The sequence below is a fragment of the Castanea sativa genome, chromosome 5 (assembly GCF_040712315.1).
Source record: "Castanea sativa cultivar Marrone di Chiusa Pesio chromosome 5, ASM4071231v1".
In the NCBI taxonomy this organism is placed as follows: domain Eukaryota; kingdom Viridiplantae; phylum Streptophyta; class Magnoliopsida; order Fagales; family Fagaceae; genus Castanea; species Castanea sativa.
The window spans coordinates 55,604,335-55,629,044 of record NC_134017.1 but is presented as its reverse complement, the minus strand read 5'-3'; the positions used below and the strand labels follow the sequence as shown (position 1 = coordinate 55,629,044).

The following is a 24,710-nucleotide window of genomic DNA, read 5'->3' as shown; positions in this document are numbered from 1 at the left end:
CAAATATTGTCACCAAACAGGCCCTTAGATGATTCATTATATGTGACATAAAAAAATTTATGAGTAAAACTAGAGACATACCTGTGGGGGGCAAAAGGATCCTGATGGGAATGTGGGCCTTTTGGGCCGTGTTAAGGAAGGCCGACCTGCTCCTGGGTTTAGAATTTGTTAGTACTATGGGTCGGCCCATACGCCAAGGGTCCGAGGATCCAGCCGAGGGTGAACTTATCCTCGGATGAACACCGAAGAACTCGGGATTTCATAGTAAAGATTAGGGGATGACACGGTTAGGGCCAATGGTTAAAAAGGGTGAACCCTAGAACGCCCCAGAAGCACCGGTGTTGAAGAAATGTCAAAGATAAAGGCTGTTACCTCCACATTAAAGACCCGCACCTACCACCCTGGCCGCATTTATGGGGAAGTGACACACGAACAGTGGAAGAGAAACTTCGGTTACTATTCAAAGGCACCGAGAAAAGAAATATCTAGGCTGGGGAGGTGAGGCAACACATGTACAAAGTATTCAAAAGAGTAGTATTTAAAGAGCAATCTAAGACAAAAGGGACGGACTTTTTGTAACCTAAAAAGAAAAAGAAACAAAGACAAAGATATAATATAAGAACAACTCTCGCTTACATCCGAGGAAGCCGATTTACGATATTATTTGTTGTTTCCAATTACTTGCAATCTTTAGTTTGTCATTTAATCCTCACACGCTTCTAACACCGGGTTTCAAGCCCACACTCTACAAATTCATATTGTTTAAGGCATATTGGGCACGAGCCCATAATCGTTCTTGGAACCAGTGCAATTGTGCACTTACAATTGGCGCCGTCTGTGGGAAATCTAGTCTAGAAGAGGTAGGAATATTATGGCAAGCTTAGGCTCTCACCATGCAGAGTCACAAGGATCACAACCGGAAGATCATTTCGAACGTCTTGAACATCGTAGGGATCGTGATGGAAGCGTCCATACGTAATACCCTGTGGGCTAGCCATACTCATGGTGAGGGTAGCACTACCCACGATGAGGGTTCTAGATCCATGCGTAAGGAAATCAATCGTTTGAAGAGGAAGTTGCACCGTGCTAAACGTAAGGTTTCCCCGTCCTCGCTTCAGTTCTTCTCCGAGAAGGATAGGGGAGTTGGCTACAATTCAAGGTCGTGTTCTCCCACCCGCGCAACATCCTCCGGCAGGAGGACGACCCAGCCAACCCGCACGTAAGAAGCTTCGCTCTAGGGGCTTAGGCAACAATACCATGAGTAGGGCGTTGCACCAACTCTCCAAATCTCCGTTTTCACGGAGGATTGAAAGCGGGAGGCTTCCTGCGGGAGGTTCACCCGGCCCACCTTTACCATCTATAATGGCCGGACCGATCCGGTGGAGCACGTGCGTCACTTCAACCGAGAGGATGGCGATTGCACTCTCACAATGAGACTCGATGTGTAAGGTTTTCTCCTCCAAACTCGGGGCCTCGTGGCTATGAGATGGTTTAACGGCCTCAAATCCGAGTGCTCCGTAGGCTCATTCGGGGGAGCTAGCTAGAGCATTTGCTTCGCGGTTCATCACGTGTAAAGCGCAGTCCCCTCGGCCATTGGACTCGTTGCTATCCATGGCCATGAAGGAAGGGAGACACCGAAAGCATACTCCGACCGATACCGGGAGATGTTTAATGAAATAGATGGCGACTTTGATGAGGTGGCGCTTAATACCTTTAAGGTGGGTCTCCCTACCGATCACGACCTAAGAAAGTCCTTGACGAAAAAGCCCGTCCGCGTGTACGCCGCCTTATGGATCGTATTGATGAGTACAAAGGGTAGAGGAAGACCAAGAAGAAGGGAAAGGAAAGGAGAAGGTTATCCCGCATGAGAGAAGCGGATTTCGGGTCGGAGCCGTATATCACAACAACAAGCCGAGGAGGGATTACTTCGGGCAACTGCCTCGGCGGCACCTCAGTAAATACGTGTTCCGAGAACCATCAATTACTAGAGAAAGTTCGTAAAGAGCCTTTCTTCGGATGGCTGCAAGATGGCAGGGGACCCCGCGAAAAGAAACCAAAATCTCTTTTGTCGGTACCATCAGATGTAGGTCACACTACCGAGAACTCGGACTGTGGAACCATCTGAGCGGCTCGTCGGTGAGGGAAAGTTGAAGATTTCAGGCTCACCCGGGCGAGTCGTGTCACCAAGTTGGTTCAAACAACCGAGGAACAATTCATCTCGGCCGCGTTGGGAACAATTAATGTTATCTTCGCCGTACTCGGTAGGACCGGGCTCAGTCCCACTGGGGTGATGGCGGTTTCCCATCCTCGGGTCGAGGATGTGGGTAGCAGCCGAAGAGGTTGAAGGGCACCTTGCCCGTCCTAGGTTTCTCCGAGGAGGATAAGGTAGGGACTATTCGGCCCCATGACGATGCTCTTGTGGTCACCCTCGTGATAGGGAACTAGCGATGTGAGAAGTGGTGATGATAGACCGGGGCGGCGGTGCGGATATCATGTACCCCGATCTATTCAAGGGTTGAGGTTGAAATTGGAAGATCTTACTCCTTATGATTCGCCGCTCATAAGTTTTGAGGGGAGGGCCGTTGTACCGAAGGACGGATACGTTTGCCCGTTCAATCCGCCGAAAACGGTTGAGGTGGACTTTATTGTGGTTGATGCGTACTCTCCGTATACAACATCCTCGCCAGCCATGGCCGCACGCTCTTGGAGCTGTCTCCTCTACCTTGCATGTTAAGGTTAAATTTCCCTCGTGGGAATGTTTTGAAGAGGTCCTCGGCGGCCTAATCGGTGGCCGGGCGGTCATCAAGGTATTTCTACGCCGTCCCGCATCAGTCGAGGCCGAATCTTCGGCCCGGTCACTAAGGAATTATAGCAATTAACTGCTCTGGTTCATCCGGGATGGTGACATGGGAGGATACATATTGCGAGGGGGTTGGAGAAATTTCCGCAGCCGATGACCCGGAGAGGTTCTTCCAAGCTCGGTGTACTCTTTGCCACATCAAGAGAAGAGGAATTGTTAGAATTTTTGAAGGACAATGTTGATGTTTTTGCGTGGGATCCTTATGAAGCTCCGGGCGTTGATCCGAGCTTCATTTGTCATCACTTAAATGTCAATCCAGCCGTCGTTCCGAGAAGGCGCCCACCTCGGCGGTCCTCCGTGGAACATTCCGAGGCCGCGCGCAGGTTCTTAAGCTTAAAAGGGCTGGTGCTATCAAGGAGGTTTTCTACCCCGGTGGTTGGCTCATACGGTTGTTGTGAAAAAGAAGAATGGAACGTGGAGGGTATGTGTGGACTTCACCGATCCGAATAAGGCTCGTCCTAAAGATTCGTTCCCAATGCCACGTATTGATCAACCGGTGGATGCCACCGTCGGACATCCGCGGATGAGTTTTTTGGACGCCTTCCGTGGTTACCACCGCATTCCCTTAGCATTGGAGGACCAGAGAAAACCGCCTTCATTACACCGACGGGGAATTATCATTACAAAGTCATGCCATTCGGCTTAAAGAATGCCGGAGCTACCTATCAAAGAATGATGACTCGAATGTTCGAACAACAAATGGGGAAAACCGTTGAGGTATATGTTGACGATATGGTGGTGAAGAGCAAGCAATACCTCACACGTGAGAGATCCGGCCGACACTTTTCGGATGCGAGAAAGTACAAATTACGCCTCAATGCCTCAAAGTGCTCTTTCGGCGTGGGGTCTCGGAAAGTTCTTGGGATATATGATTACTCATAGAGGCATGAGGTAAATCCGGCAGGTGAAGGCTATTCGTGGCTTGCGGTCTCCTCGGAACCCGAAAGAAATCCAGGTTAACGGGAATGATCGTCGTCTTGAATAGATTCATATCTCGGGTCCGACCTGTCGCCCTTTCTTCCGATCGTTGAACAAGTGGAAAGTGGTTTCAATGGACCGAGGATCGTGAGTTAGCTTTTCAACGGCTCAAGCAATATCTTTCTCGGCCACCCATTCCCGTCTCGTCCGAGGCACATGAGATTTTGTTTGCTTATCCGGCCGTGGCCGTCCACGCGGTCACTCGGTCCTCGAGCAAGAGATGACGACGGGGTGCAAAGACCGGTATATTATGTTAGCAAGTCTTTAGGTGATGCCGAAGTGCATTATCAACCTTTAGAAAAAGCGCTCTTGGCCGTGGTTCACGCCACGCGAAAGCTTCCCCACTATTTTCAGTCTCACACGGTGGTTGTTCGACTCGGTTGCCCCTCGAGCGGTCCGCGTAGCCGCCGACTACACGTAAGGGTAGCGAAGTGGGGGACTATCCCGGGGGCTTTGATGTTAAATACAAGCATCGCACTCGGTGAAGGGCCGGGTCCTCGCTGACCGGGTAGCGGAATTTGCCGAGCCATTGCTGGAAGAAACTCTGAAAGAGGCCCACATGGGTGAAAAATCAGTGGGGGCAATCGTAGCTGCGGTGTCTCCAATATGGGAAGTGTATGTGGATGGGGCTGCTAATTAGAGAGGATCTGGTATTGGACTCGTTCTAACGTCCCCTGAAGGAATTGTCTTTGAAAAATCTTTAAGATTGGCCTTCTCGGCTATTAACAACGAGGCCGAATATGAAGCAGTCTTGGTAGGCATGCAGATGGTACTTAAAATGGGTGGTAAGGAAATCCATGTATTCTCGGACTCTCAACTCGGTGGTCGGCCGGTGTCACGGGGACCATGGAGGCTAGAGACCCCGTAATGCAAGAATATTTGGCCTGCATCAAACGTCGCAACCGAGTTTGGTTCCTTCGCCTTAACCCATATCTCTCTGGAGCGGAAACACCCATGCGTACCCTTAGCCACGCCGGCAACTACCTCGGCTCAAGGTTTACCTAGGGTTATCCTCGTTCGTGATTTACTAAAGCCCTCTCGTTGTCATTGCCGATGCACCTCGCGTCCATCTAATAAGGCCCGGACCTAGCCGGATGGACTCGACCATATCCTTTCTTAAGAATGACATCCTTCTCGAGGACGAGTGGGCGAGAAAAATACGTCGAAAGGCGCCGCGTTTACGGTTGTCCGAGGACCGTAAGCTATACAAACGATCCTTTTCGTGACCGTATTTGTTGTGTGTGCACCCCGAATCGACAGACTCATTACTAGAGGAACTCGCATGAGGGAATTTGTGGGAGCCACACTCGGGGAAGGTCCTTAGCCCCATGAGCCCCGACTCGGGGTTATTGGTGACGCCCAATATGCAGGGAGGCTCGTGACTATGCCGAGAAAATGTGATCAATGTCGAGGTTTGCCCCTAATATTCACCAACCTCGAGGGTTCTCAACCCTCTCTCCACCCTTGGCCTTTCGCACAACGGGGCTTGGACATTGTAGGGCCATTTTCGAGGGCCGCCGGAAACAAAAGATGGCTTCTCGTGGGAACGTACTATTTCACTAAGTGGGTTGAGGCCGAGCCCTTGGCAAATATTAGAGATGTTGACTCCAAGAAGTTTGTCCGGAAAAACATCGTCACTAGATTCGAATACCACACACACTCATCTCGATAATGGTGTCCGGTTCGACAAGAAGGCTTTTAGGAAGTATTGTGGTGACATGGGTATCATAAATAGATATTCCACCCCTACTTATCCTCAAGGAAATGGACAAGCCGAGGCCGTTAACAAGGTCATAGTCAACGGGCTCGAAGAGGTTGGACGATGCGGGCATGGGTAGAAGAGCTCCCTCATGTCCTGTGGACGCATCGACCACACCGCGCAGTCCACCGGAGAAACGCCATTCTCTATGACTTATGGTGCCGAGGCAGATACCCACCGGAATCTGGTTTTCCTACTTTAAAAACGAGTTCTTTCGGCCTAGAGAATAATAAAAGGCTCCTAGAAAAGGATCTTGACTTACTTGAGGAACGGCGTGAGGTAGCTATGGTCCGAATGGCTTATTATCAACAGAAGCTAAAACGAGGGTATGATGCCCACGTGAAACTAAGACCACTCGCGCCAGGTGATCTTGTACTAAGGAAAGTCGTAGGCACTTCTAAGAACCCGGCTTGGGGTAAGTTGGGACCCAACTGAAGGCCCCTATCGCATTGTTTCGCAGCGGCATAGGGTCGTATAGGTTAGTTGACCTAGACGAAAGAATTGTACCACTTCCATGGAATGTAAATAATCTTAGAAGGTATTATTATTAATAAAATGAGCTTTTGTCAATTAATGGTTCAAAGTTATGAGTAGCTCTGATGCTCGCAGTTATCGTTTTAAAGAATCAAACAGAAACTTGGTTAAGTGTAGTCCTCGGACCACCAACCTTGTGGAAATTGATGTCTTATCATTTGTTAAACAGAACCTTAGTTATGTCGGGTCTTCGGACCTCCTGCTTTGGGAAAATTAACATTTGAAGTTACTGTTCTAAAGAATCAAACAGAAACTTGGTTAAGTGTAGTCCTTGGACCACCAACCTTGTGGAAATTGATGTCTTATCAATTGTTAAACAGAACCTTAGTTATGTCGGGTCTTCGGACCTCTTGCTTTGGGAAAATTAACATTTGAAGTTACTGTTCTAAAGAATCAAACAGAAACTTGGTTAAGTGCGACTCGGACCAACCTTGTGGAAATTGATGTCTTATCATTTGTTAAACGTAACCTTAGTTATGTCGGGTCTTCGGACCTCCGCTTTGGGAAAATTAACATTTGAAGTTACTTGTTCTAAAGAATCAAACGAGAAACTTGGTTAAGTGTAGTCCTCGGACCACCACCAACCTTGTGGAAATTGATGTCTTATCATTTGTTAAATGTAACCTTAGTTATGTCGGGTCTTCGGACCCTCACCTTTGGGAAAATTAACATTTGAAGTTACTGTTCTAAAGAATCAAACAAACTTGGTTAAGTGCATTCCTCGGACCGCCAACCTTGTGGAAATTGATGTCTTATCATTTGTTAAACGAACCTTAGTTATGTCGGGTCTTCGGACCTCCCGCTTTGGGAAAATTAACATTTGAAGTTACCGTTCTAAAGAATCAAACAGAACTTGGTTGACAAGTACGGTCTCGGACCGCCAACCTTGTGGAAATTGATGTCTTATCATTTGTTAAACGGACCTTAGTTATGTCGGGTCTTCGGACCTCCGCTTTGGGAAAATTAACATTTGAAGTTACCGTTCTAAAGAATCAAACGAAACTTGGTTAAGTGCAGTCCTCGGACCACCAACCTTGTGGAAGTTGATGTCTTATCATTTGTTAAACAACCTTAGTTATGTCGGGTCCTCGGACCTCTGGCACTTTGGGAAAATTAACATTTGAAGTTACAACTTTGATCAAAGTTATCTCCTTATTATGTCTGGGTGTTAATGCGTTACATCGTTTATTAAACTCGCATCTTAAGTTTTATATCTTTAAGTGTTAAGCAATCTTGTGTAAGGAATGGTCCTCGGATCTTACATCCTACTAGAAACAAGTGTTATGCATTATAAGGGTTTAATTGCTATATAAGGTCCTCTCTTCTTTTTAATCGAGGCATTGTTCAAATATATTGACCATGTCACCTTTTATTAAATCTTTAGTAATATGCGCGTGATTATGTGAAAGTTATGATTGTGCAATCCTTGGAGTTAGATTTATTTACTTAAAGAAACTTCGCAATAAGTACAAAAAGAATAAAGTAAAAACGTATACAACCCAAGTGAAAAGCAAGTGAAATTGTTCTTCATTAATCACTAAATACGCATTACATATATAATTCAAATATGGAAAAAGAGAAGTCCTAAAGATAGATCCTAAGCTTTGGTAGGGGGTCTTGCCGAGGCGTACCGGTGCCCTCGGTCTTTCTCAACTCCGGCTCAAAGGAGTCAAGACTTGCTTTCCCTTATCGCTGTCTTCGATGGAAGGACGTTGGGTTCCACCGTCTCCGGCTCAAGTCCTTCTCTCGCATCCCTCCTCCTTCCTTCTCCTTGTTGGAACACGAAGGTTCCGTAGGATCAGGAATTTGCCGTGGGACCACCGGAGGTAGAGCAGAAGAGTTGTCTCGGGGGTAGGAGGGCGCCAGGAGCCTCTTCAATCTCCTCGTATTTCTAGGGGAAGCCAAACGTTCTCGGACTTCCTCGGATCCGAAGATAGAGGAACTCCCGCTACGTTTAAAGCTTCCCCCCATACTTTTTGACAAGTATTCACGCATAAAGTCGCGAACTCCTCCGTCGCGTTGCTCCTCTGTGGTTGCTACCCCTTCTTCGAAACTCGCCCGCTTGCGCTTGAAGAGAGAAGTTGGAAGGAGCCGGCTTCTTCCTTCATCAACGCCAGGTTCCTTTTCGCATCCGAGCACTCCCTTGAGCTTGGGAGAGCTCTTCATCTCTTTCGCGAAGGAGCTTGCGCTGTCCTTCTATCCGGGTCTTCATGGTCTTCAAGTGTGACTCGACCCCATTTTTCTCTCTCCTCGGCCCACCACCTCTCGAGGTAAGCTGCTCTCGCCAGTGGCCGTGCCCAAGGACTTCGTCGCCCATCCCGACTTCGAGCTCGCTCGGCTATTTTTCCGAGTGTCTTCTATAAACTTCTCGGCTACAAAGACCTCTTGAATGGCCTGCAACAAAGTGTGATAGAATTAGGAACAGTAAACAAACTTATAAATATTGTTAAAGGTGGAATCTTCCTTAAAAAGGGAAAAGCTTACCAACACTAAGTCTCTTTTTAGCGAGAGGAATAGTTGTGGCTGGCCCATTTTCTCCAAGGTCTCCATGTCCCTGGGCAACAGGAGAGGGCGTTCCAACACTTCGGCCAAGTGGTGGGCATGGCCTTGTTGAACCGCCTTTATACTGGACTGGCAGGAGATGGGTGCGCTGTCTAGTCTTAGGTCGGGGGACCAGGTGGTCGGTGCTCGCGCACTTCGGCCTCGTCCCCGATTTCCCGATTTCAACCGAGCGGGCCCTACCCTTGCCTTTGTCCCGCTTCTTTGCTGAGCCGGTGCGGGAGTTGTTGCCGTGGTTTCTTGGGGTCCTTGTTGGTCGTCCCCGGTATCCCCCCTCTTCTTCTCGGGATCCTCGGCCGGAAACTTTGGTTCGACTCGGAGGAGGGGGAGATGGTAAAGATGGGGGAACTTGGGACGTCCCCGTCTTTTTCTCTACAACCTTAGCAGCTCTATTGGTGAGGAGACCTTGCATTCTTCCCATATCTTCTTCGGATTCGTCCTCGGGTAGGGCGACCACAAACCCTGCAATTCCAGAGGCCTCGGTGGCTTCTTCCTCCTCGTCGGAAAGGACAACAAACTGATTCCCGCGAGGTCCTTCGGTGTCTTCGAGATGGAATTGGTCTATCTCGTCGTCAAGTGTATGCGAAGAAGACACCTGCTTTTCTGGAACGACAGTTGCTTGTAAGTGCACAGCGAGGGGGACTGTTGCTATTGGCCGGTTGTACAAAATGGTGTTGGGAGCGTCCGGGAGGTCGCGGTGGTCCAGAAAGTGGGGCCAAGCTACGTTTATCTTCCTTCGTCTTCGGTCACCTGCAACTATGGCGTTTTCTATCTCCTGGAAGTCCTAGGAAATGGGAGTGTACCCCAGAATGAGATGAGCAGCTCGGAGTTGTAAGTCTTCGCTAACGAACACCTCGGAGCGAAGTACTCGGTTTAGATCCGCGACGTTACAGTGACTCAGACGAGGACGCACGTGTTGTTTATCTGTAAAAAAGACATCCAAAACAAACAAATCTGGTCAGATTCACACAGATATTTAACAAGTTCAAGTAAGTATGATTATGCATTTCTGTGTGTGTTAGAAGAAGTTGTGTTGTGGGGAGATTAATCCTACGGCATCGCACCTGGATCCCCCCACTCAACTGGGCAGTGGAAGCCGTCGTGCCAGTTCCCAGAGATGATCAGGTGGTCGTCCTTCATGCCTTTGTTGGATTTGGGCAGGCAGGAGATTAACCTAACGACACTAGAATGGGACTTAATGTAGTAACCTACTTTGGAAAGTTTATGGGACTCATATAGAAACACGACATCGTGCCATGTGAGGTTTAAACCCATCTGCTCGTTCAGAGCATCTACACTACCCAAAACTCTAAAAACGTTGGGGAGGCACTGATCGGGACACAACCGATGGTTGCGAAGATACTCCCTAGTTACAGGTTTCATTGGAAGGGTCATCCCACCCTCTATAAAAGCTATCATTGGGATGATAACCTCTCCCTCTTTCTTAGAACCGGCCACGGCTTCTGCCGGGCAGTACTTTAACCCTACGTCGCTGGGAATACGGTACTTGGCCCTAAAGCCTTCCATCCTAGCGGCGGTATCAACCAGACACTTGAATTTTCCCATTATAGAGGAACGAAAGGCTAAACTCTAAAGGGGAGAATATTCACGAAGACAAACTCGAGGACCGTATCCGAGGAGAAAAGGTTAAGAATTGAGAGAGCAAGAACTTACAAAGTTGAAGGTACAGTTTCCACGGCTTTCTCAGGGTAAAGTATGATTGTTGATGTTTTGATGGGATTAGCCCCTGAGGAATTAAATGAAGGCGCAGGTTCCCGAAGCGTCACGACGTGCGAAAAGGCGGCCTCGAAATTATATTTGTCCCGCCTAAAATTTCGTGGAGTAACGAGGGCCGTTGGATGCCCATCTCACCGTTGAACTTGAGGGACAAAGTGTAACTGGCAGTAATAAATACGCGCGTTGTTGAAAATAAAACCGCCAAGTGGCATCTTCTGGGACGCGAAACGATTTCCACACGTGCCATCACTCACAAAGTGAGTGGAGTAGGTTCTCGTCGGATCAAAACCCTATTTTTCTCCTCAGACGTTGAAAAATAGAGTTTTGAGGGGCTATTGTGGGGGGCAAAAGGATCCTGATGGGAATGTGGGCCTTTTGGGCCGTGTTAAGGAAGGCCGACCTGCTCCTGGGTTTAGAATTTGTTAGTACTATGGGTCGGCCCATACGCCGAGGGTCCGAGGATCCAGCCGAGGGTGAACTTATCCTCGGATGAACACCGAAGAACTCGGGATTTCATAGTAAAGATTAGGGGATGACACGGTTAGGGCCAATGGTTAAAAAGGGTGAACCCTAGAACGCCCCAGAAGCACCGGTGTTGAAGAAATGTCAAAGATAAAGGCTGCTACCTCCACATTAAAGACCCTGCACCTACCACCCTGGCCGCATTTATGGGGAAGTGACACCTGAACAGTGGAAGAGAAACTTCTGGTTACTATTCAAAGGCACTGAAAAAAGAAATATCTAGGCTAAGGGGGAGGTGAGGCAACACGTGTACAAAGTATTCAAAAGAGTAGTATTTAAAGAGCAATCTAAGACAGAAAAAGGGACGGACTTTTTGTAACCTAAAAAGAAAAAGAAACAAAGACAAAGATATAATATAAGAACAACTCTCGGTTTACATCCGAGGAAGCTGATTTACGATATTCTTTGTTGTTTCCAATTACTTGCAATCTTTAGTTTGTCATTTAATCCTCACACGCTTCTAACCTGGGTTTCAAGCCCACACTCTACAAATTCATATTGTTTAAGGCATATTGGGCCTGAGCCCATAACTGTTCTTGGAACCAGGTGCAATTGTGCACTTACAATACCCCTTCCCACATTCAATCGCATCTTACTTATGTATTAACTTCTTATTAAATTTCAACACTTTTACATGGGTCTACCATATATACTTGAAAAAGTTGAAATTCAATAAAAAATTGTCACGCAAGTAGGGTGTGGACTTTGGTGTGGGAAGGCATGTGTTTCTAGCATTGCTAAAAAAGGATTGAAAGATATTGATGTTTAATATGAAACTTATTAAATATCAGTAGTTTTAATTTTGAGTGTGGGAAGGGGTGTGTCTCTAGTTATGTGGTGAACAGTCCAGTTGTGGGGTTTGGCTTTGTATTTAGTAGTGAGAGATCAAGGACATGAAGTAGGAGAGTAGGAGTTCGAAGATGAGAGTATAATCAATTTCTAATGTCTAGTTTGGATGGAGGAGGAGGGAGAGAGAGTAAAGTAAAGTTTGCTAGAAATCGCAGCTAATTTCCAACCAGCTCTACTTTACTCCTCCTCCCCCTCCCTCCATCCAAATTCCAAACTAGCCATAAGAGAGATTGCGTTAGGGTTAAGGCTAGAGTTTGTGATAGAGTTATGAAAAAAAGCACTGACTAATGAGGTATTTAAAATTTTAAAAAAAATTAATAAAAAAATGTTTTTTTAAAAAAGAAAACATAATATTTTTGTAGAAAAAATTGAGGCCTCCCGCTCTAAAGCTTATATGGCAAACAATATATATATATATATATATACACACATAATGTTGTTAAAAAAATTTTAAAACTACAAGTTTATCACCATGCTCATCGCTTTTGCTTGGAAAAGGTTGACTAAACTAGAAGTCTAGAAGTATCATCTAAAGGGAGGGTCAGGTTGCTACCTATGCTTCTTTAGATCCCAATGATTGTGTCAAGAACCCCCCTACATGTTCTATATCGACTCTCTATAAACTATTTGTTTCAAAAAAATGCATACAAAGTTAAACTATTATGCCGATGGATATAATGGTGAAAAGAAAAAATGTGACTTTTACGTCAGTTATTTTATTGATGCTATTAATTATAAGGTTGGGCACCCAATTTGCCATGACAAAAATACCGCTGCCAATTAGCATATATCTAAGTGGATTGAATTCTGCAAATCTGGCATACAAGTTAAGTTACTATTTAAACTTTGTTTTTTTAGAGAGTTTCAATCTATGACGTTTGTTCTTAGAGACTTTACCAATTGAGCTAACTAGAACCCACAATTACTATTTAAACTTAAATACTAGAATGTACTAATTTTAAATTATACTCCATAACTGGAAACTTATATGGATAATTTTAAATAAATAAAATTAATAACTCATACTTTATTATTTGTAAATTTCTAATGAATTTAAAACATAATTTTTAGCATAATTTATAACATAAACATATATATAACAATAATATTTGAATGAATCATATTCTCATTTGAAAAGAAATTTTATGATGTTGAATTCCTATCAAAGCTTGAAGACAAAATCTGATATATTTATTCTCCTTAGTGTTGCATAAAGGAGAGAGAGAGAGAGAGAGAGAGAGAGAGAGAGAGAGAGAGATTTAAGAGGAGTGTTTGAGGGAAATACATTTTCTTTTTCCTGCTCTTTTTAGCTTGATTTTTTTTTTCTTTCAAGTTTATGATAAAATGAGTCTCTTAGTTGTTAAAATATGATGTGACATGTCAATATTGGATAGGATAAAAATCCCTTTTACACCACATTCTTATTGAATTTATTCTCCTACTTTATTAACTATTCTTTTATTTTACACATCCTTTCTCAAGTATAAATCATTTAAGCAAAAAAAAAAGTAAATCATTTCCTGAATGTACTCGCACATTGTATTTTTTGATTTCCTCACACCAACTAAAGCTAAACTAAGCGACCTGCAGCTAATCCAACAGATGAAAACAAAGACAAAAAAGATGAAAAGTTTTACAGACTTTTGCATAGCAGCTTTAGTGGCTTGTTTTTAGTCTTCACAACATTATTCGTACCTCTGAAATAAATGATAATGTGGAAAGTGTTTTAAACTTCATAGTGCTTTCAATCATCACTAGGTCAATTGTGATTGGATTCTTGAATGAATATATGGGACAAACAGGTACATTACTTCTTACCGATGACATGTTTTTGTTAGGCTTAGTTGCACAACTGAACATGTTGATTGTCTTCAGCATGGAATGTCCTCTCCGTCAGCTCTATACATATATGCAACAATAATAAGTATAAACATAAAAATTTTGTCTTCAATTTTTGATAAGTATCCAATATCATACATTTTTTTTTTGAAATGATAATATGATTCATTTAATATTATGTTTGTGTTAGAAATTATGTTCTAAATTCAATAGAGATTTGCAAATAATGAAGTGTGAGTTGGTACTTTTATTAATATAATTTCTCATTTATGGAGTATAGTTGAAACTTCATACATTTGTGTATTTGAGTTTAAATAGTCACTTGATTTATATGTTAGATTTTCATTCATTGTAATACTTAAGAAGCACAATATACTTGTTATTTATGTTATATATGTTTGTTAAAGTGTCCTATATATATTTTTTTTGTGCATGGGGCAAGTTGGAAACACTAATGCTAGTTATTAAAGCTCCATTGGTACTCTATTTGACACTCTCATGTCAAAAAAGCAGGATTCTAATTTTTATAATATATTTACATATGTTTATCCATAAAATATCAAATCAAATTCCATTTGAAATAGAAGTTTTGATGTTCATTTTATAGTGTATGAAAATTTCATCCATTATATTCATCATTCATTCTTTTGTTTCATTAATTAATCCCAACAAATTTGGAACATTTGGATGTCATATACAAATGATCATATGTTTATGAATACAAATTAGATTGCATCTTTATTTATTATTTTGTTTTATTGTTAAGGATTCATAACCGTTTCGAAGACCAAACAACCAGATCACTTAAACTAGATGGTAATATCAACTTTATCCTAGATAATAGAGCCTTTGTTAAGGCAGTTGTCAAACATGAAATCGGGTAGAGAGACTAGTGTTTAAACACTAGTCTTTCTACCCTATTTAAAGTTTGACAAAGCACAATTCATGTTATGGCATACAATTTTTTTTAATCAAAATTTATTAGTCTCATTTAAATAACTTAAAAAAAGTGTTTTTTTTTTTTTTAGTTATTTGAATGAATCATCTTTTCCCAATCTCATTAGTCTTCTTGGCCAAAGCATGTCAACGCTCTAATTTTTGGATTCAGATCCTCTAGAGTTCTTAGGGTACTCTACCAAGTAGAGTTCATTAAATCCTAACCACTCTTTAATGATTTAATGGTTTAGATTCTGCCATGTCAGCATTTCATTAATAATATTCTTAAAATAATAAAATAATGTTGTAAACAAAACAATTAAGATGATTGTTAATGAAATGCTGACATGGCAGAATCTAGACCATTAAATCATTAAATAGTTGTTAGGATTTAATGAACTCTACTTGGTAGAGTACCCTAGGAACTCTAGAGGATCTGAATCCCTAATTTTTATGATCCTATTGACTGAATTATGACCAATTTTTTTGTTCGACAAAAGATTCATTTATATACATTAATTACATTGTAGGTTGTTTTTTCCCCCAACTTGAAGTTTGACAACATTCTTACAGAACCTCCAGTATTGAAGATATAGAGTCCGTTTGGATAGAACTTATTGCTGAAAACTAAAAACACTGCAGCAAAATATATTTTTAAATGTGTAAAAAGTACTGTTCATGTCAAAAAGTACTGTTCATTGGCCTAAAATCACTGTTTATGGCCAATGAACAGTGACAGACGCGCTGAAAAAAAAAAAAAAAAAAAAGAAGAAAAAAGAAGAAGAAGAAGCCCAGACGTGGATGCTGGACGTGGGGTTTGATTTTTCAAACAAGACTTAATTTTTGGACATCCCCAAATGAAATTGGGGCAAAATAATTTGGGATGAAAGAATTAATATATTATTATTGAAAACTGAAAACACTGTAGCAAAATAATTTTTAAATGTATAAATAGTATTGTGAAACTCATTTTTAATAAAAAAATAGCTGAAAATAAAATTTGTTGGTCCGTGAACAGTACACGAATGCACTGTTCACGGTAGAAAGCAGCTGAAAAGTCATATATATACGGCTACTGTTCATGAACAGTAGCCGTTTGTTCCCGAAAAGCGTGCTGCTGCAGGAAAAAAAAAGAAAGAGGAGAAGCGTAGGACAGTCAACAAGTGCGGCTGGGGAAAAAAAAAAAAAAGAGCAAAAGAGCAAAACGCGTCTGGACTAAACGCAGACGCGGAAACGCTCAATCCAAACACTCACTATAACAAGTTTGCAAAACATTCACATAAAACGAAAACATTTTAAGGTGGAGTTTGGATAGCGCGTCCATGTCCAGCGTCCACGTCTGGGCTTCTTCTTCTTTTTTTTTTTTTTCAGCGCGTCTGTCACTGTTCATTGGCCATGAACAGTGATTTTAGGCCAATGAACAGTAATTTTTGACATGAACAGTACTTTTTACACATTTAAAAATTATTTTGCTACAATTTTTTCAATTTTCAGCAATAAGATGGAGTTTGGATAGCGCGTCCACGTCCAGCATCCACGTCTGGGCTTCTTTTTTTTTTTTTTTTTCCAGCGCGTCTGTCACTGTTCATTGGCCATGAACAGTGATTTTAGGCAAATGAACAGTAATTTTTGACATGAACAGTACTTTTTACACATTTAAAAATTATTTTGCTACAATTTTTTCAGTTTTCAGCAATAAGTTCTATCCAAACGGACTCTATATGTCCTTTTAGAATTTACTAGTAATCATATTAAAATTTAGGCGAAAATACTATTTTGGTCTCTATATTTTGGGGACACGGTCAATTTGGTCTCTACATTTTGGTAGCAGTTAATACGGTTTCTATTATTTTTGATTTGCAATCAATTTGGTCTCTACCGTTAATTCACTAACGGAAAATGCTTATGTGGCAAACAAATTGCATTGTTGGTACATCTAATATTAAAATACTAAATAAAATGTTGATGTATCTAAATTTTATTGGCCACATCAGCACTTAATTATCAAAAAAATCCACATCAGCTTAAAAAAAAATATTTATATATATAAAATTTATTTTTTATTTCTTAAATTTGAAGATAAGTTTGTAACTACTGCCAATAGAATAATCCTTTTGGTGTCCACTTTTTGTAAATACTAACTCAAATAAAAAACTAGCCTCTTTGCTGGCACATTGTACATACTTAGAGCCTTTTTTATTTTATTTTTTTTCTAAGTACAAAACTTTTCATTATTTATAATTTGAGATTAATGCATTTTTCAATTACAAATATACCTAGCGGTGTGATAAGATTTATATATTTTCAGATGTGTTTATATTTTGTGTTACATTTCATTACACCCATAGGAATTTTGGAGATTAAAAAATGCATCAATCTCAAATTATAAAGAATAAAAAATTTTGCACTTAGAAAAAAAAAAGAGACCCTCTAAGCATGCGCAATGCTTGTGCGGAGAGGCTAGTGTGTGTATATATAAATATAAATATATATATATATATATATATGTGAATGAATGAAGTGTTAATTTTTATAAGATATTATTCTATTAATTTTAATTGATAATAAGGAATATTTTTTTCATAATTAAAAAGAAATTATTTCTTATATTATGTGCTAAGAATATGAGAGTAAACTTATACAAATTACATTTTCTATCTTCACATTTTTATTCTCAACAAAAAAAGAGAGTTTTCCATCCCTCATATATTTTTTCACCTCCAAACCAAATAATTAGAGACAAAACTAAAATTTTTTATATCCCCTAAATTTTCCATCCCTTCCATTTGGCATTTTCTATCCCACACTTTTCTATTCTCCAAACCAATCCTAAGAGCATTTGCATCAGCCATCAGCCATCAATCTTTGTAAAATTTGTTGTCTATTTTAGTATAAAAACTCACTTTTTTTTTTTTTACACATATTACTTTTAAAAAACATGCACATCAAATTATCTATTATACACTCTATTTTATCTATACTATTATTTAAGGGGCTTTCACTGTTTGGATTCCTCATTTTTTTAGTTCAAAAATGTCCTTACACGGCTACACCCTATGTTTAAGTAGAGAGAAAACTAAAAGACAATTCGGTAAAAATGTAACTCTAACTCCCACTAAAACATTGTCTAAAAATAAGACCACTCTCCTATTAATTTTTAAATTTATTTATTCACTTATAAATTAGATTTTTAAAACAACAATCATATATATAAATTTTTTTTAAAAAAAATATCATTTTTTTTCTACAGGATCACTTAAAAAAAAAAAAAACTCATCACGTGCGTGGCTAGTTTAAATAATCTATTTTATTTTTAATTATTATTTCACTATTTGTAGGCATGACTCTCACTTCTCCAAAAAAAAAAAAAAAAAAAAAATCTCACTTCTCTCTTATATCCCGGACCAGACCGATCCTCTCACCTCTCTCTCCTCCCAAACCTCCCTCTCAGCCGCCGCTGCTGCTGCTTCTTCTTCTACCCAACACAAACGCTGTCGAGCAAGCTGCATTGTGAGGACGCGCAGGAGAGTGGGTTGTAGGAGACGGAGTCACTCGGGTTGAAGATCGGGTCAAATTGCTGGTAACAGTCGGAGCAAGGCTGACACTGGAGCCAGTTGACGGCACTTCCCGTGTCGAGGGCCATGTAGAAAGGCTTTGATGGGAGGGCGAGCTGGAGCTTGGTGGTGAGCGAGTTGACACGGGCCGTGTCGCGCTCGAGACGAGAGAGGACGAGGGTTTTGTAGTCCTTGTGTGAGGTTTTGTAGAGTTTCTCTCGTGGTCGTGGGTGAAGTTGAACTGAGAAGTAAGAGGCATTTGGGTATGTGAGAGTTTGCATTTCTTCTTCTAGTTGTTGTTGTTGTTGTTGGTCTAAGGGTTGAAGGGTTCTGTTTGTCTTTGTTCGGTTTGAGAAGCAGCAGCAAGCATTTTATTAGAAGGAAGCTCCCAGGCAAACCCCACTTTGCTCCCTTTCTTACTTCTTTACATTTGTTACTTTCAGATTCCAAACTATACTGCCATGTTATATAACTTCAATTCCTACTTTAGAATTCGAAAACCTCACAGGTATTTTGCTTTCTTACATTTTCATACATGTGTTTGTGGCAATAGTGGTCAGTTTAATGGGCAAGAGGTTAGCTATTATTTCCTTAATAACCCATTAGCCTGTATTGGACTTGTTGCATATTATTCTTCATTTTTATCAAGAACCTCTTTTGCTAGTAGTAGAGGTCAACCTGCTGGGAAAGGTGAAATTGATGATACTGATGATGGGTATGGCAGATTTAGGCAAATGGGTTCCTGGGATAATGGGGACCGGCAAGACTCTAGCTTTGATAAATTTGATGAGGCTAAAGAGTTTGAGGATGATGATGACGACGAAGAAGTAGGAGAGGATGGTAATGATGATGATGATGATGATGATGATTTTATGGTTTTGAATACGTTAAATAGAAATGGTGAACAAAGGGAAGGTATTGGAAGAGTTGAGTTGGATGAGGATGATATAAGACACCCTTTGGTGAGAGAGATTTGTAGGTTGATTGAACTTAGGTCAGCTTGGAATCCAAAGCTTGAAGGGGAATTAAGGCACTTACTAAGAAGCCTTAAACCTCGCCAAGTTTGTGCTGTTCTGCGCTCTCAGGCAGATGAACGGGTTGCTTTGAAATTATTCTATTGGGCTGATCGGCAGTGGCGGTACAGACATGACCCAATTGTTTACTATACAATGCTGGAGGTCCTTAGTAAGACTAAATTATGTCAGGGTGCTAGGCGGGTTCTTCGGCTCATGGCCCGCAGGGGTATTGTGCGCCAGCCTGAAGCATTTGGTTATGTGATGGTGTCATATGGTCGGGCACGCAAGTTGAGGAATGCAATGCAAGTTTTGACTTTGATGCAAAGAGCAGGAGTTGATCCTGATTTGTCAATATGTAACACTGCAATCAATGTTTTGGTGAAGGGGAATAAACTGGAAAAGGCATTGAGATTCCTGGCCCGAATGCAACTTGTTGAAATCACACCTAATGTTGTCACTTATAATAGCTTGATCAAGGGGTATTGTGACTTGCATCGTATAGACAATGCTATTGAGCTAATCGCTGAAATGCCTCTGAAAGGATGCTACCCGGATAAGGTTAGCTACTATACAGTGATGGGTTTTCTCTGTAAAGAGAAAAGGGTTAAAGAAGTGAGAGAATTGATGGATAAGATGGTGAAGGATAGTAAATTGATACCAGACCAGGTTACCTACAATACTCTTATACACATGCTCTCCAAGCATGGTCATGGAGATGAGGCTTTGGAGTTTTTGAGGGAAGCAGAGGAGAGGGGTTTTCGTGTTGATAAGGTTGGGTATAGTGCAATAGTTCATTCATTTTGCAAGGCTGGAAGGACTGACATTGCTAAAGAATTAGTAAATGAAATGTTCATAAAGGGTTGCTTTCCTGATGTTGTGACTTACACTGCCGTTCTTAATGGGCTTTGCCTGGTAGGAAAGGTGGACAAAGCTAAAGAGATGCTTAAGCAGATGTACAAGAATGGCTGCAAACCAAACACTGTATCATATACTGCCTTGTTACATGGGCTTTGTCAGAGTGGAAAGTCATCAGAAGCTAGAGAGATGATGAACTTGAGTGAGGAAGAATGGTGGACCCCAAATGCCATCACTTATGGTGTTGTGATGCATGGTCTACGTAGGGAAGGGAAGTTGTCTGAGGCCTGTGATATTGTAAGGGAGATGATCAGAAAAAGCTTTTTTCCAACCCCAGTTGAAATTAACTTACTGATTCAGTCTCTTTGCAGAGAGGGAAAAATGGACGAGGCTAAAAAGTTCATGCAGGAGTGTCTGAACAAGGGATGTGCTGTTAATGTGGTAAACTTCACCACTTTAATTCATGGATACTGTCAGAAGGATGATTTGGAAGCTGCTCTATCATTGCTTGACGACATGTATCTTAACAACAAGCACCCTGATGTAGTCACGTATACTACGGTGATAGATGCATTGGGGAAGAAAGGTAGAATAGAAGAAGCAACTGAATTTACAATGAAGATGCTGAAGAAGGGTTTGGATCCTACTCCTGTTACATACAGGACAGTTATCCACAGGTATTGTCAGATGGGTAGGGTGGAAGATTTGCTGAAACTATTGGAGAAAATGCTCTCAAGACATTCATGCAGAACAGTGTATAATCAAGTTATTGAAAAGCTTTGTAGTTTTGGAAATCTTGAGGAGGCGGATAAACTCTTAGGTAAGGTGTTGAGAACAGCTTCTAGAATTGACGCTAAAACATGTCACATACTTATGGAAAGTTATTTGAGCAAAGGGATTCCTTTGTCAGCATATAAAGTGGCCTGTCGCATGTTCAACCGGAATCTGATTCCTGATTTGAAGTTATGTGAGAAGGTGAGTAAAAGACTGATGTTAGAAGGTAAATGCGAGGAGGCAGATAGGCTTATGATACTTTTTGTTGAGCGTGGACACATTTCACCTCAGTGTCAAGAGCATTTGGGAAGCTAGTGGGTGTTATTCTTGCTACAAGAGTGATGGATATCCATCTGACTATTTCATCATCATTATGTGCTACCATTGTTAAGTGCTTTATCAGGGTAAGTCCTCGTTCTTCCATAATCATTTATTAAAGAGCAAAATGCGAAAAAAACCTCATGTGGTTTGGGCCTATTTCAATGACACTGCTGCACTTACAACCATCAATTTAGTGTAACCTATGAAGTTTGAGAAATGATGAAATTGCTCCCTCTGTTGCACTTCTATCTATTGTGATGGATGGGAAGTGATGTACGCAATTGCTTTATTATAAAAAATTTATTTTGAAATAAAATTAATAAAAGTTTTAATTGTTCTAAGATGGTGAGAAATTTTTCTAATTGGTAAACTTTTATTTTTTGTAATCAATGTTTTGGCAAGGTTCAATTGTAGCAGGATTCAAAATTTATTATTTGTTCTCATTAATTAAACTTGTGTTTACCTTTTTTTCATTTGTAGAAATATATTTTTAAGATGAATTAAATTAAAATTTAAAATAAATTATGTTTTAATTCATTCAAAAATCCATCCATCACAGTTGATGCAAGTGTAATGGACAGAGCAATTATCATCATTCCTCGAACCACATGAGTTAATAGCATTAAGTTGATAGTACATGGGTGTATCTAAAACAGACCCAAACCACATGGGTTTCTTTGCATTTTTCTCTTGATTTAATAAAGTAGAACCATATTTTGTGGTTGTCCTCCTGAGGTCACTGATGTGGTCTTTTTACATATAACAAGTTATTCTTATGTTTTGTCAGTTTTTATTCTAAAGAGGTTCATAGAACTAAATTTATATGTTAGCTCCCCAGTTTGAATTTTAATATTTGATTTTTTTTTTTTTTTGGTGTAACTGTTTAGTGGATGTTTTGACCTGTAATACTAAGATGTATTGATGATTATAGTGGTTTGTGTCATTGTTTGTCGTCCTCTACATGTACTTGCAGTTTTTAATGAAAAGTTTCCCTGCAGTCCTGCACATAATCCTCTAAATATTGTAAAACCAGATGTATCATGTATGCAGTTATTCTTCTTGTTAAACTTTCCATGAGTTTGTGTATTTTTATTTTAAAGTTTTGGCCCTTTGACTGAAGGATGATAACTTATTATGTTGTTCATCGCTTGATAATAGTCCTCTATATAGTGAAAAATATTTTTAGAGCAAAATTATATTTCATAAAACAAATAGAGTACGCAAATTTTATGTCAAACTAAGTACAAAATTACATCCACTCCTTTTGTGGATAATGTCTTTGCTCATTTCATCATCTGAATTAAGGTCAATCACAACAATTTTGTTTTGATAGGTGAAGGTCAGTTGTGGCAATGCCAAGTGTGAAAGTGATTGAGCCTGCCTTGATGTCCCTAGGGTGCATCTATGGCTGGAACTTCTTCCCCAAAGTTTGTAAAGTTAAAAAGGGGAATTAGGAGGAACTTGCCATAAAATAATATGACAAAGGAGCAATGCCTTTCGCTTCCCTTGCCTTGCATAAATAGTGTCAGCATAAAAAAAAATATTAGAAGCATAAATTGTAATATAAAGGTTAGATATGATATGGTCATCATGATCATTACCTTTTCAATATGGTTTTTGTGGACTTAGAGAAAACATATAATAGATATATAGAGAGGTTATGTGGTTGGTTTTGGAGAAAAAGGGGTTCCTTTAAAGTATATTAAGGTGATTTAGGAGATGTAATTAAGGATCAACTAAACACATCTTTTTGCACTATATATTGATGAACTTATTATACCAATCGAGATGAAGTCCATATGCTTCTTTAGAGGATATAGTTCTAGTAGATGCTATAGAATGTAAAGGCTTTATGTTACATAGGTCTAAAACATAGTATATGGAGTGTATGTAAGTAAAAGGTGAAATAAAATTGGAGTTATAAAACTTGATGGTCAAGAGATATGAAAAAGTGAGTATTTTTTATATCACTAATTCATAAGGATTGAGAAATCAAAGAGGGTCTAAATCATGGATAAGAGTATGGTAGATGAAGGGGAGAAGCGCATCAAGAGTAAAGTGTGATTGTAGGAAAAGATTTACAAGATTACTATAAGACTAGTAGTAAAATATGGTACTGAATGCTGGACTATTATAAAACATCTTCATAAAATAAGTTTAATTGAAATAAGAATGTTAAGATGGATGAATGGAAATATAAGGAAAGATTAGATACAAAATGAAGAATTCGTTTAAAGTATAGAGGTGACTTCATATTGATGAAAGATGAAGGAGAGTTCTTGAGATGGTTTGATCATGTGCAAAGAAGAACGATTAATGCACTAGTGAGGAAGAGGTATTTGATCCAAGTTGAGGGAACTAAAAGTGGTAGAGGAATGTCTAAAATAATATTAATAGTAGTAATGATATGTTAATTTAAGAAGGTGATAGGGAGTATGATATTGGATAGAATAGAATGGTTAAGATTGAGAGAAGAATACATGTGGTCGATTAGTTTGTTGTGGATCCATAATCAACTCACTAGCTTTGGGACTAAGACTTTGTTGTTGTTACTGTTGCTAAAATAGAATTCACACAGTTTTTACTTAAATGATACACAAATATATTATCTTCAAAATTAAGAAACATCTACCCGGAACAGAACTACTGTAGTCTTCCAGTGATGTTTTTGAGAAGGGAGGAGGTAGTGGTAGTCCACTTACAATTGGGTAATACTTTTTTCTTTTTTTTGGGTATATACAATTCTTCAGGTCTGAAGAATCTTAAAAAGGTCCGAAGAATTAACTATAATAATTTGAAAAGGAAGCAATCATGCTTTCATAAATGATTTCTTGACTTGGTAAAAGAGGGAGAAAAAAGACAATCCAGCTGCAGAAATCTTTAGAACTATGATTATGTCTGCAGTGTGATGCTTATTAATGAAACCATCTTTTCTCCAAATATCCCTTTTGTTGCTGCTATTTTCTTCAACGTTACACAAAATCTGATTTCAAATTACTTAAAGGTTTTGCAGGTGCAGAATGAGAAACTGTATTTTCAAAGTTTGACCTTCATAATCAAGCATTTAAGAGTACCTTTGTAGCACAAATCTCTTTAGGCCATCTTTGGCTGTGATGGGCTTGTGAGTTCCAGTTTTTCTAGTTTGGGAAAGTTGCAGCTCTGCCAAATGCAATACATTCTTCTGATTTGAATTCCTTGCATTATTTCAGGTATAACACATTCATGAAGCATCGAAAGCTCAGTAATTTCAGGGCAATCTTCAATTTGTAAGTTAGCCAGGAGTACAACTAAGGTTCCTCTAGATGTACCAAGAGGTGTTTTTTTGTTAAACTAAAGTAAATATCAAAATGATTCCTGTCAATGTTTCTTCAAATGTTAATAATGACGAAATCTAACACATTTATTTAACAATGAATGATAAACTTCTAGGGTGGACTGTACCTTAAAAACTAAGGTAACTTTAAATATTTCAATCCACCATAAACTCTTAGAAGGTAAAGAGCTTGTTGCATGTAAATTTGGCCCAAAAATTTTTCAATCTTTCTTGCTAGTCGTTGGTGGAACTCTAAAATTAACTCATGATTTGTCTTCATTTTCTGGATTACTCATTCCTATAG

At 40.1% G+C, this 24,710-nt stretch overlaps 1 protein-coding gene across 3 annotated transcripts; it reads left to right on the top strand.

Annotated features, from left to right (window-relative positions):
- Positions 1–17,952: 17,952 nt before the first annotated feature.
- On the top strand, positions 17,953–24,475 carry LOC142636441 (uncharacterized). 3 transcript variants are annotated; one of them, XM_075810676.1, is made up of 3 exons: positions 17,953–21,176; positions 24,107–24,214; positions 24,303–24,475. In XM_075810676.1, the coding sequence occupies exon 1, from the start codon at positions 18,589–18,591 to the stop codon at positions 21,085–21,087; it is 2,499 nt and encodes an 832-aa protein (XP_075666791.1). In that variant the 5' UTR covers positions 17,953–18,588; the 3' UTR covers positions 21,088–21,176; positions 24,107–24,214; positions 24,303–24,475. The 3 variants fall into 3 exon arrangements, with proteins under 3 accessions (XP_075666791.1, XP_075666792.1, XP_075666793.1); XM_075810677.1 differs by having other exon boundaries at positions 24,098–24,214; XM_075810678.1 differs by lacking the exon at positions 24,107–24,214.
- Positions 24,476–24,710: the final 235 nt, after the last annotated feature.